At 40.9% G+C, this 13694-nt stretch overlaps 1 protein-coding gene across 1 annotated transcript in view; it reads left to right on the forward strand.

Moving 5' to 3' along the window:
* Positions 1–13174, forward strand: part of LOC139870311 (uncharacterized) — a 32859-nt gene extending 19685 nt beyond the window's left edge. Inside the window, exon 2 of the mRNA XM_071858140.1 lies at positions 13005–13174. Coding sequence (XP_071714241.1) covers positions 13005–13174 — 170 coding nt within the window. The remainder of the gene's footprint in view (positions 1–13004) is intronic.
* The last annotated feature ends 520 nt before the right edge of the window (positions 13175–13694 follow it).

Genomic DNA, 13694 nt, shown 5'->3' on the forward strand with positions numbered 1-13694 from the left:
GAGAGCCTTTGACCACTGTTGTTTAAGTATACACTAATTTCAATGCCATAAGTCAACCCAGTGATTTAGAGTGGCTGATCAAGGGGATGATGCAGCAACCTAACTTGGCGTATCCTTTCATTGATAGCAGCTTGTCTTTGCTCAAGCAATTCATGTACAGTAATCTCCAGCCAGTAAGCATCTCTTTCATCTGGATTCATTTTAAATAAGTCTGGCTCACCACGGGTAACTGAATCATCTTTCCAAGTTCTGTGTTTACCATGACGTTTTGGGGAAGATGGAGGATACATGATTGATTCACCTATGCCAGATGAACTCACTGGAAACTGATTGACACGATTATCCTTTGTTCTGTTAAAATAGGTGAGAGTTTGGGGAGAGATAGGTGATTGAACAAATAAATGATCTCCACTACCCCAGACTATAAAGTCAGCAGGATTAACCGTATCATCATCTTGATTAGCACCCAGCTCAACCACCTTGGCTGGGTCTTCAACACTTGTAACACCCAGCAGCACACTCCTGGCTGGGTCTTCATTCACAGCACTCCTTGCTGTGTCTTCAGTACCAGCTGACTGATTAGTATCAGATGGTACAACCACCTCAGTATGTTCATCAGCTGCCTCAAATAAGGGTCCTTTCCTTAGGGGCTGATTGTCCCTAGGAGCAGATTTCACCCTTTGTTTATCTATGAGCATAGGTTCAGCTGATGGTTCTTGTGTTGATACTGGCTCAAGTGGAGGCAGGTAGGGAACGATAGCAAGATGCTCCCCCTGAATATCATCATCATCAAGATTGATTGTTTCTGCTGGCTTATGTTGTGTAGCTGGCTGTGCAGAAGATGTTGGGCGGGAAGATGAGCTGGTTTCTAACATAGCATCTAACCACTTCATAAAAATGTCAGCTCTAACTCCTCTCCCTGACTCAGTAGATGCAATATAATCTTTCATTTCTTCGGGAGTCATCCGTTTGATCCTATCTGCTCGCTCAGCATACAGTTTTGCCCTCTTTTTGTCGTATTTGACCATGAATTTGGCATTTCTTTTTCTTGCATCCTTTTTGAATTTATCAATGCCAATCAGGTCATCATCAATGTCCCTCTTTTTCGGGGTCAGCCATCTCCTATGCTCAATTCTGTGGCGTTTAAGAGCAACATAGGCATCCCATTTGACATTGAAGGCATCATTTAATTCTTGCTGTCTCTTCTGATGTCTCTCCAGTTTTCTTTTCATTCTTCTTTCAATAGTTTGAGAAACAACAAAAGCTTCAGCAACCGCCAGTGCAGAAACATCACTGAGCTTACTGCCAGAAACAATATCATCTACTGATGTGGCAGACACACTGGGTTGAGATTCACCAGCTGCCTGTACACCAGCTTCAGTATGAGCGTTGCTGGGCTTAGTGCCAGAGTCTTGACCAGTAGAACCATCATCACCATCACCATCACCATCTCTCCTTGGCTATTTTGGAGCCTTTTCATGCTTATGCTCCCCCTCTGATTGTTTTCTCTTTTTGAGTTTCTTTTTAGATTTCTTCTCCCCCTTTTTGTCAGCAGCAGGGGCAGAAAGGTGAACAGGGGAGACCTGTGCATCAAGGTCACTATCTGAATCTGGAACAGAGAATGCAAAATTATTCTAGTCAGCAACTTCAGGAGTAAGATGGGCACCAGGATCCACGCCAAATTGTCGAAGGAGGAGGTTGGAAGACCTAAATTCATTCCTTGCAACACCCATAGCCTCTGCTCAACCATGGCCCTAACATCACCCTATAGGGTAGCCAGTCGATGCATATTTTCAACCATTTGAACATAGGCAGAAGCAGGAATCATGTTAGCCATTTGCTGCTCTTGTGAATCCAATCTCTCATGTAGCACTACGTTTTCTTCATTAAGAAAAAGAATTCTGCGATTAGCAGCATCTAAATCAGCTTGAAGATGGGCAATGTCCTCAGTATATTCATTGTAAGATATGATTCGTTTCTTTAAGTCCTCCTCCTCTTCATGTTGTTTGACAATGGCAGCCACCGCAAGATCTGCAAAGGCACATACTTGTTTGAGCTGGGCTTCAATGTTGGAAGTGGTAACTTGCCCAACGTTACGTATGGCTTTAGTCACACTGTTAGCAATAGCAGTGTGAATGGTGGCCTGTAGATCAGGTGTAACCTCGGCGAGTGTCTTATAGACAGCCAGGGTGGAGATGTCAGCCACCTCATCAGCATTAAATTTAACATAGCTAGTTGAGGGGTGGTCAAAAGCAGCTAACACAGAACTACCTCCGTGGGGTGGTGGAGGTGGAAGGTCAGAATCTGACCATGATCACCATCATTTTTACCTTCACCCGAAGGTTTAGAACCACTGGTATTCTTGTCAGCATCATGAACAGCATCATCAGTGAGATCCACTGGTTTATCTTTGGTACCAGTCACATTATCATGAGTGACTGGTTCATCCTTACCAGTACCTTTATCAGCATCACCATCAGAAGAAGAAGATGATGAGGAAGAAGCTGATGAGTCAGAAGGTACTGGTGAATCAGGAATATTCTGCATAACATATTTACCAGTAGAGGGATCTCTGATGAACTTGAGAGGCCTCCATGTACCTGGCCATGGAGAAGCAGCTAGAGCCATGCCAAAAAAATGATAATATGGCTGCTCGTTGATCTGTTCTAAAGTAGCCAACCTCTCATAAACTTCTTCTCTAGCTGGTCGATCAAGCTGAGACAATAGTTCAGTCAGCTCTTCGCGAGGCAATTTGCTGGCTGAGACTATGGCAGTTTGAGGATCAAAAGTTAACTGATCCACCAGCAGAGCAACTCTGGGAGTAATAGACGCTCCCCGATAGATGAAGTTAGGGACAACTTCATTAGGATCTGGCACCTGGCACACATAAGGTTTCTTCTCCGCAGAAACAGTAGCCTGAGAAGAGTCAGTAGTGGCAGAAACAGAGGTACCAGCATCCATAACGAATTCCGTAGAACCAGTAGCAGCGGTAGGTAACTGTGCAGGAGGTGAAGAAGCAGCATTTTCAGTAGTAGTAGCAGTATCCACCATTGGCTCAGTGGGAACATAGCCAGTATTAATAAAATCAAGACCCTCCAGAACAATATCACCCTGTGAACTAGAATCTGATGGAAAAGTAGCACTTTTACCAGCATCCATGAGAACATCAGATGGAAAAGTAGCACTTGTACCAGCTTCCATGATAACATTTTGTGCATCGGTAGCAGCAGCAGACGCAATGTTACCCTTTGGTTCAGTGACAGGTTCATCAAGTAGAACATCCTTGACAATATTGTCAATTACCTTTTTAAGAACAGGAGGATCCACTATGATTTCATCTTCCACTTCAGGTGTAGTAGTGGAAGCAGCAATACTGGGAGCAGTAACACCAGCAGCTGTAGAAGCAACAGTACTAGCATCAGCACCACCAGTAGGAGAAACAGTAGCACCAATACCAGTAGCCGAGGCAGCAATCTGCACAGTAGGAATAATATCATCTTTAACTTGCTCCCCCTCTGCCTGTTCATCTACCCTGCTAAGAACTGAAACAATAGAACTTTTTATGTTAACAACTGTAGAACCAAATAAATTTGACTCAACAATTGCATCTGATGTTGGTCTCTGGGGACAGACTGGTGATTTGGTCAGCCCTTCGAATGAGACAGAATAAGGTGTCTGTAAGTACAGCTGTGACTCTGCTGACTCATTGGCGACACATGTTGACCCAGATAGTGTAAGAGATCTGGCTGGTAAAGATGTAGGAGTGAGACTCTTATCATGATCTGAGTAACATAATGGCTGTGCAGTAACCTGAGCTGGTTCAACACGATGAGGACCCAGCTCAAGTTTGCTTTGGGGGTCAGGTATGTGCTCTGCTGATTGTACTGGCAGCAGAGGATATAGCATTAAGTTCAATTTTGAAAAAAGTGGAAGTGTCTGGCTAGAAGAGTATGGGTTGCTACTCTTCTTAACACTAGTTTTAAAACCAGTCAGCTTGGGAGCCAGGGTTATACCTTGAACTCCACATTCATTTTTCAAGTCAGCAGATAAAAGATGTTTAATTATGTTAGAATTTTCTGCTGTTTGGTCTAGAAACGCACCAGGTTCCATAGCCACATCCTTTGCAGGAGCGGCAGTTGAGACTGGTGCAATCTCCCCTGTGGTGAGCCTGAAGCCAGCTTTTGCTCGTTTAGATTTACCTGTTACCAAGAAATAGTTAAGCAACGAATTCCAATACTAGAAGTAGATAGTCAGTATATAAGACTAGGGCTGTTCTTTATGATCAGAGAGCACTAGATTCTAATACAACTACTGCTTTACCAGTATGTGAGACGGTGGCTGTACTAGTTGAGGTAGCTGGCTTCTTCCTTTTTACAGCTGGCTTTCGCTGAGGTCCCTCCCCCTCAGCTGGTGCAACACCTGAGGCAGCCGGTTGGTTCACTCCACCTCGAGCAGCAAGATACTCAAGCATGCCTGGTGTTAGGACATTATATGGAGCAGTAGGAGCATCTTTTGGCATTCCCCCTTGTTTTGGAGGCAGGTCAAATGATTCATCAGCAATTTACTGGTAAGCTTCACCCAGCTCATTTTCAAAAACAAGGCTCAAAAACCTTGGAAAGGGGATTAAGTGTGTTCGTTTAGGTGCAAGCACTATTTCCCTTAGCCTTAAATAAATTTCACCGGCATAATCAATATTCCGATTGAATAACATCCCATGACCAATCTTCAGCTCAAAATCTGAGCACTGATCAAAGCTCCCGGACTTCTGACTGATGCAATGAGTCAGCAAGCCAAAGAAATAGTTCCACAGAGGTGGCATCTACCTCCTTAAGGGCGTATGAGCCACTGGTCCATCAAACCCTATAATCTCCAGTACCTCTCTTCTAAACCCATCACTGGTTGGTGAATTAACGAACGGACCAATGGGTAATTGGAGAGCACGTCGGATGGCATCAACAGTGATGGAGCAGGCTAGGGTTTCAGTCACCATGCCACGAATACATGGAATGTTCTGTTGAGTGGTGGCCGTGGTGGCAGTATACCAGAATCTGGCCAAACAAGCTGGATAAAGACGAGAAGGTACGCCGGTAATAGCTCGAGCCAGTGGTGATTGTCGTATGTAATCGATAAGCGCATCATAACCCAAGTTGGCTTTAGTTTTAGGAATTGAAAGGGCATGAGTAGCATTGCCTCTTGATAGGCGAATGGAAGAGTGTTCTGGTGCATTTGCAGCCCTAACAAGGTTTGGGTGCAGGTTGAACAGAGGGCCCTGCACCACTTGTTCTTCGATGACCGGTGGTGGTTTTTTGTTCCGGTTGTTGTGGTGCTACCGGTTGTTGTTGCTGTGGTTGTTGTTCCTCTGGTTGGTTTGCAGCAGGTGGTGATTGATGTTGTTGTTGTTCTGCCATTGATGATTTCGTAGAAGATGGATGTATGAATTGATTTGAAGATTTGGGGATTTTTAGAGAGAAGAGTGTGAATTTGAAAACTGAATAACCGAAGGTTATTATGGAAGATAAAACACTCTTTTAACCATTGTGATTGGTGAAAAAGGCAGGAGAAAGAAAATGACAACTGCCATTAGCAGGCGCGTGGGCAGATGTGACAGACTGGCACACTCGAGGGGACACAGACTGATGATTTGACGTATATACGGCTTGAACACTCATACCTCCCATTCAACATTAAATGCAGCAGGTTTTAATTTTTTTAAGAAAAATTTAAAAACCACAAAATAAGTTTTGTATTAAATACAAAATACTTTGTTACATTTAATATGTCATGAATTTAATTTAAATCATTGGAAGTAAATGAGTTTCAGATTTAAGGAATCATTTAATTTTGTGAGCTATTTATTATTTCAATTAAAAACATTTTGAGTAACCAAAATATAAAAGACCTTGTTGTGCTGAGTGTTTTACATGTAGGCAGTAAGTTAACAAAAATGGCTTACTGGTTTGCCCTACATGTTGTAGAGTCAGCACACCAACAAAAATTGTCTTTTATTTAAAGTTCAAGCATACCCAGCTCAGAGATGAGATAGTTAAAATGTTTCTCATCTAAGGGCTTTGTGAATAGATCTGCTAACTGCTGATCTGTTGAAATAAAATGTAGCTCCACATCTCCTTTTTGAACATGATCCCTTATGAAGTGATATCGAACGTCAATGTGCTTTGTTCTTGAATGCATCACAGGATTGTTGGTGATAGCTATTGCACTTGTGTTGTCACAGTAAATTGGAGTCTTTGTGACATGAACACCATAGTCTTTCAGCTGGCTTTGCATCCACAGTACTTGAGCAGTACAACTACCAGCAGAAACGTATTCTGCCTCAGCAGTAGATGTGGACACAGTATTTTGTTTTTTGCTCGTCCAGCTGACTAGCCTACCACCCAGTAACTGGCAACCACCATTAGTAATTTTTCTGTCTATTTTACACCCTGCAAAATCAGCATCTGAATACCCAATTAGCTCAAAATCCTGGTCTTTGGGATACCAAAGACCACGTTTAGCAGTAGCTTTCAGATACCTAAATATCCTTTTTACTGCTAGCAAGTGTGACTCTTTAGGATCAGCTTGATATCTGGCACAGAGACATGTGGCAAACATAATATCTGGTCTGCTGGCTGTGAGATAAAGTAGGGATCCAATCATACCTCTATATTCAGTGATATTGACTGGTTCACCATTGGGATCAGCATCTATTTTAATAGTTGCTGCCATTGGAGTCCCTATATCTTTTAAACAGGTTAGACCAAATTTCTTTAGCATATCCTTGATATATTTATCCTAACTTATAAAAATTCCATCATCAAGTTGTTTAATTTGCAATCCCAAAAAGTATTGCAAGTCTCTTTGTAAGCTCATTTCATATGTCTTTGACATAAGTTTTGAAAAATCTTGACAATGTTTCTCGTTTTCAGATCCATAAATAATATCATCCACATATATCTGAACCAGCAAGAGATCACCATCTGTCTCTTTTGAGAATAGAGTGGTGTCAATTGTTCCAACTTTAAAACCTATACCAGTGAGATACACATGAAGTGTCTCATACCATGCTCTTGGAGCCTGTTTGAGGCCATAAAGAGCTTTGTCTAGCTTGTAGACATGGTCTGGATATTTACTGCTTACAAAACCAGGAGGCTGTTTGACATAAACTTCTTCTTGCAGCTTCCTATTTAGAAATGCAGATTTAACATCCATCTGGAATACCCTAAAGTTCATCTTAGCAGCATACGCCAAGAACAGTCTGATAGCTTCCATCCTAGCCACTGGAGCATAAGTCTCTCCATAATCGAATCCTTCTTCCTATTTGAAACCTTGAGCTACCAATCTAGCTTTGTTTCTGATCACAATCCCATCTTCATCCATCTTGTTCTTGAAAACCCACTTGGTACCAATGATTTTCTTAGTTTCATCATCAGGTTTAGGTACCAATGTCCAAACCTTATTCCTATCAAACTGGGAGATCTCTTCTTGCATAGCTCCTGCCTAGCATGGATCTTTGATTGCTTCATCAGGACATTTAGGTTCAATGGTAGACACAAAATTTACATGCATACAGAAATTGCTGGTTGCATGCCTTCTTGTTTTAACACCACTAGCCAGATTACCAATGACTTGCTCAATTGGATGCTCTTATGTCTATCTAGTGTTATGAATAGGTGAGCTTGTCGTGGAACACACAGCATCTTGATCATCAGCTGGTTCAAAGGTATGAGCAGCAATTGGAGACAGCTGTTCAGTATTACTGTAACCAGTACCAGCTTGTGATCCTTCAGAACCAGAAGACCTATGCTCAAGTTGTAGGACTTCAGTAGAGCCAGTAGGTCCACTTGGTTTACACACAGATGGAATAGAGTGTTCCATCTCATCATCAGAGAACCCATCAACATGGATTGGTGAGGGATTTGCAGCTGGTTCCTCTTCATCATTGAGACCTTGCTGAGTAGGCTCTTCAAACAATAACTCTTCATCTTCTTGACTGGAAGATGAGGCTGGGGCAGTTTCATCAAATGTAACATTAATTGATTCTTCAAAACAACCCCTTCTTTTATTGAAAACCCTATATGCCTTTGACATGTTGGAATATCCCAAGAATATACCTTCATCAGCCTTAGCATCAAACTTGCCCAACTGATCCCTATTGTTTAGAATGAAACAGGGAGTGCCAAATACATGAAGAAATGAGATTGAGGTTTTTCTTCCTTTGAGAACTTCATAAGCAGTTTTCTGATGTCTTTTCACAATTAGAGATCTATTCTGGGTAAAACATGCAGTGTTCATAGCCTCTGCCCAATATGAATTTTTCAGCCCAGACTCAGCTAACATAGATCTTGCTGCTTTAATGAGAGTTCTGTTTCTTCTTTATGCAACACCATTTTGTTGAGGTGTTCTCACAGCAGAAAAGTTATGTGAAATACCTTTATCAGCACAAAATTCTTCTAATGTAGCATTTATGAATTCTGTACCATGATCACTTCTTAGCTGTTTCACCAGTTGCCCATTTAAAAGCTCCATTTTTTTGATAAAATTGATAATTTCATCAGTAGCTTCACTCTTTTGCTTCAAAAAGAATACCCAGGTGTATCTGGAGTATTCATCAACAATAACCAGTGTATACTTCTTCCCACTACAGCTGGCCACATTAACAGGACCAAAAAGATCCATATGAAGTAAATGAAATGGTTTCTCAACAGATGAGATTTGCTTTGATTTGAATGAGGCATGGTGATGTTTTCCTTTTTCACAACCAGGACACAGTCTGTCCTTCACATAAGACATGGTGGGCAGCCCAGACACCAAACTTCTACTGGATAATTTGTGAATATCTTTGAAGTTGAGATGTGAGAGTCTCTTGTGCCATAACCATTTCAGGTTGTCTACTGCCTTCGAATATAAACAAGTATCAATTGTTGTGACTGCTGTGTTCATGTTAATTTGATACATGTTTTCATGACGTTTTGTAGCCAGCAGTGGCTTCACTGTCTTATAAAAAATAGTTCCAATTTTCTTTCTGAATTGGACTATCTTGTTCTTGCTTGTCAGTTGGCTTATGCTGAGTAAATTATGTTTAAGCCCAACTACATATGCAACATTTGAGAATGTGACATTCCCATTAGTCAAAGTACCAAAACCCTTTGTGTAACAAAACGAATTATCTCCATACGAAACAACTGGACCATCTTTTTCTTGATAGTCCATTAGTAGGGACTTACATCCGATCATATGTCTCAAACATCCACTATCGAGATACCAGATTTTCTTGTTTTGAATGCCCTGCACAGTAGCTAAGAGATTAGTTCTTTTTGGGAACCCATCCAAGGATGGGTTCTGGAAGGGTCATCTTTGATGATCTCTTCCTGTCTGCTGGTTTGCTTGAAGAAGCATCAGCATACGGGGTTGGGGTAAAAGGACACCGGTTGGCTAAGTGAAACTTGCTGCCACATTTGTAGCATTTTCTCACATTTGGTATCGGTGAAGGGTCATACACATTGTAAAGGGGATCGGGGCGATGTTTGGTTACTGCCTCAATAAGCTGGTCAAGCTTGACTATCATAATCTCAGTGATAGACAGCTCTTCATTCGAGTCCACTTTTGCTTTTCCCTTAAGGGCAGCTTTTTTCTTGGAACCAGTACCATAGTCATGACGTATTGCTTTGCCTTTATCATTTGACGAGCCAGCGTGGGAAGTTACTGGCTTGTCTACTGAAGCTGATGAACTAGAAGATGTTTTTTCTGCTGCCTTGGACTTGCCAGTATTACGTTTGACTGGATTGTCTACAGCTACTGGTTGACCAGTAAGTTTGTCATCGGCTGGCTCAGCACAATTGGAACTCGAACACGAAGGGGAATCAGTAGATTTAACTTTTCTAAGATTATTTTCAGTGATTTCCCTTTTGATACGTCTTTCTTTTGGAGTCATGTAGTAGATGCTTGAGGGCTCAGTAGTCTCATCAATTGAGGTACTGGCTTCTCTTGCTCTAACCTCATCCTCCAAAATCTCTTTCATGGCAGGTGGTGGGGACACAGTAGCAGGTCTAACAAATTTATTTGTCAAGACCTTTTTACCTTTAACTATCTTGGCAAAAGTATTTGGCAAGACAGCTTCAGGATCTGTTTCAAGAATTGGGTCCATGAAAGTAACCTCTGCAATAGCAGCAGCAGCAGCATAGTCACCAGCAAAGAAAGCTTCAACTTGGGCAGGCACCTGCTCGTTAACACACTTTGCTGTACGTTGAGCAGATGTACACCATGAAGCGACAACCTTTTTAAGATTATCCAGCTGGTTCTTGACTTCTGCTGCCTCAACGTGAAGAGACCTTAAAGCAAAATTTTGTTTTTCGAGTTTTGAAATATCATCTTTCAAGATTTTAACTTCATCATTTTTGCATTTAAGTTTCTCATTTAAAGATTTGTTATCCGATATCAAAACTTCTTCACGTTTGCTGCCTCTACATAGGTCAACTCTTAGGTAGTCAAATATTTCAGCCTTTTCATCATCAGTATAAGTTCGAAAATTATCAACCTTATACATCAATTCAGTTTTCCATTGAGGAGAATCTCTTTTCTGATCAGCTTCCCTCATATCAGCCAAAAACTTGCTACCACTATCATCCTCATCAGACTCCTTGACCTCCTTGGCCATTAAACACAACTTCTTTTCTGGAGCATAACCAGCACCATCATCATCAGTATCACAATCAGAGGAAGACGACGAGCTGGTTTCATCCCAATCATGATGCTCAGCAACTAGAACCTTTTCTGGCTTTTTACCCTTCTTATCAGTCTTAGCACTTTCCTTCATCTGAGCTTTCATAGCTTTGTACTTGTTTTTGTACTTGTCAGCTTTTGAGAAAGAGTTAGCATGTGAAGTTGAAGGTTTCCTGGACATGCATTCAGCAGCAAAATGTCCAACCTTTCCATAATTATAACACTTAGATTTAGGACCCTTGACTGACTTGCTGCTATACCTAGCACTCGGTTTCTTACTCCCTTTGTATGACTTGTTGGTTCTATTACGATTGAACCTTTTGAACTGTCTAGCCAGCAAAGCCATACCTTCAGCAAACCCTTCTGCATCACTTTCGTCATCACTGCTTTCTTCAGACCCAGTACCACTATCTACATCACTCCCAGCTGACTCTTCTTCTGCCAGCAACTTTTGAACCAGTAAAGCCTTTTGAGCTTTCTTTTTAGCAGCAGTAATAAGAGCAGTATCATCTGTCTTAGAAGATTTTGAAGTGGTGGGGGCAGACCTAAAGTTTTCTTTCAAGTTAAGTTCAAATTTAGCCTCTGCCTTCTCATGGTTCCAAAGTGAACTGTAGAGAGAAGACATGTTAAAGTTCTTTAAGGTCTAAGTGGTTCTTAAGGGGTCAGTAACAGGTTTCCATTTAGTGGGCAGTGAATCTATGAATTTGTTAATTTGTTCAAACTCAGTATAGGTGACATTCAGAGTGATCAGGTCAGCAATCAAGGAGTTAAACCTAATGAAGGTTTGCTTAAGGGTTTCGTTTTTGTAGGCAAAGAACATTTCATATTTTCGTTTTAAAGCAATCATTCTGTTCTGCCTAACTTCTCCCATACCCTCATAGGTAACATCTAGATAGTCCAACATAAGCTTGGCATTTTCTTTTCCCTTAATCAGTTTGAACAGTGGGTTAGGAAAAGTTATAGCTAACAAGGTTCTGATCTTAGGGTCAAGTCCAACACGACATTTATCCTCAGCATCCCATCTAGAAGGAGTGAGAATAACCTCTCTGCCAGGAACAGTAGGAGTGTCAGCTGTAGCTGGTGCACTACCAATAGACTCAGTAGGCACAAATGGACTATCTGTGGCGATACCAGGCATGAGTGGGTCAATAGACTCAAGGTGAAGTATGAATCTTGCCTTCCAAGTTTCATACTCATCTTCATCAAATTTGGGTGGTCTATTGGATGAGCCATTTTCAAGGTAAGCTGTATTAGTATATGCAGCCATGAGAGAATTCAGATCCAAGATATTAATTATCAAGACTGAAGCTCTGATACCAGTTGTTGGTCCCTCGATAACAACAGGAGTATTGTAGAGGGGGGTGAATACAATTTCTTTTCAATTAACTAAACAGTTAAACTCGATTAGTATTCAATCATGCAAATAAATAGAGTCACAGCTAATTTTTAACAGTTATTCTTTATTGATTGAATCACAAAGAATCACAACTATCCTTGGCGGAATGATAGTTGGTTGATACAGATTACCTAGATTATAGCTAAGAGGTAAACTAACAGCTATTACACGTTTTGACTCTATAAAATAAACCCACACCACTAGTTGTAACAATAGAGGATACAACAATTTATAGTGGTCCTATTAACCGTGTAATGGTTCTATTGTCCACTGGTACATAGGATGTCTGTACTTGTGGAGACAACTATATCAGAGAGCATGCTCTCTTATTTCCTCTTTGGTAGCTATTTGCAGGAACACCCCAATTCGGTTTGGCACCACTATTTGATTAAACAAATAGAATGTTGTGTTCCCTAGGTGATGACAAAGTATAACCCATGTCTGTACATGCGTTAACCTTCTGCATTCCCACGTGGTCTTGTAAGGTCACTTGTCAGCCACCGACGCGTGTCCTTTTCTGTTCAACTTTGTCTTCGACTTCTGTTAAATAGTACCATTGATGTAGACCACTCGGGAAAACGACTATGCTTATAATGGAGCATAGCTGTCTTGTGTAGTGAGCTGCATTCCAACTGTGCTGGTTCTTCATTGCTGAGCCACTTCATGTTCTTGATTTGCTGAGAACACATCCTGTGCTGATTGAAGAACACTGTCTACCTTGTGCTGGTAGACTGAGCAGCAAACTAAACACTCGACACAGCTACATCTGCTGTCTATACATGAACAAACTTGTGCTAACTGCACATAACACTTTAGTGCAAATAAATTACAGTTTTGTCATAATTAAATCCTTAATTATTTTGGGGACTCAACACTTTCCCTCCATGTAAAGTTTGTCAAAATACAAATCATCAAGAAGTTGATTGTTGGTTCAAAGATAAACCAAACTTTAAGTGCAATTTTTGCAAAACGTTTGAACATATTGAGAGATATTGTAGAGCAAAGAAAAATCAAGGCCAAACAAAGGAACTTCAGTTGGCAAATGTCTCTGAAGAAAATTAGGAAGCAACTGAACACTTGTTCATGGCATCGCATGTCGATTACAAAAGTAGAGATGTGACTGCTGATGAAGGAGCCTATTGGGATTGGATGGTGGAAGAAGTTAAAATACATGAAGCTTCTATTTCAAGTCTCCAAAATGAATCTCATTATGATGATCTAAAATTTGAGGTTGAAGACACAACTAACACCGAAGTTTTGAGAACCAAAAAAATTGCTGATGTTTACGAGTCTTGTAATCACGTTGTTATGGAGCCTGAAAGCTATATTGAAGCGTCCAAACATGATGAATGGAATGAAGCCATGAAAGCAGAACTTGAAATGATTAAGAAAAATGAAACATGGAAGCTTGTTGATTTGCCAAAGGGTAAGAATGCAATAGGTGTCAAATGGGTGTTTAGAACTAAGTTTCAACCTGATGGTTCAGATTATAAACACAAAGCAAGATTAGTAGTGAAAGGATATTCTTAAATTGCAGATGTGGATTTTGGAGAGACTTTCGCTCCAGTTGCTCGTCATGACG

This window comes from Rutidosis leptorrhynchoides, chromosome 10, assembly GCF_046630445.1.
Source record: "Rutidosis leptorrhynchoides isolate AG116_Rl617_1_P2 chromosome 10, CSIRO_AGI_Rlap_v1, whole genome shotgun sequence".
NCBI classification, from domain to species: Eukaryota; Viridiplantae; Streptophyta; class Magnoliopsida; order Asterales; family Asteraceae; genus Rutidosis; species Rutidosis leptorrhynchoides.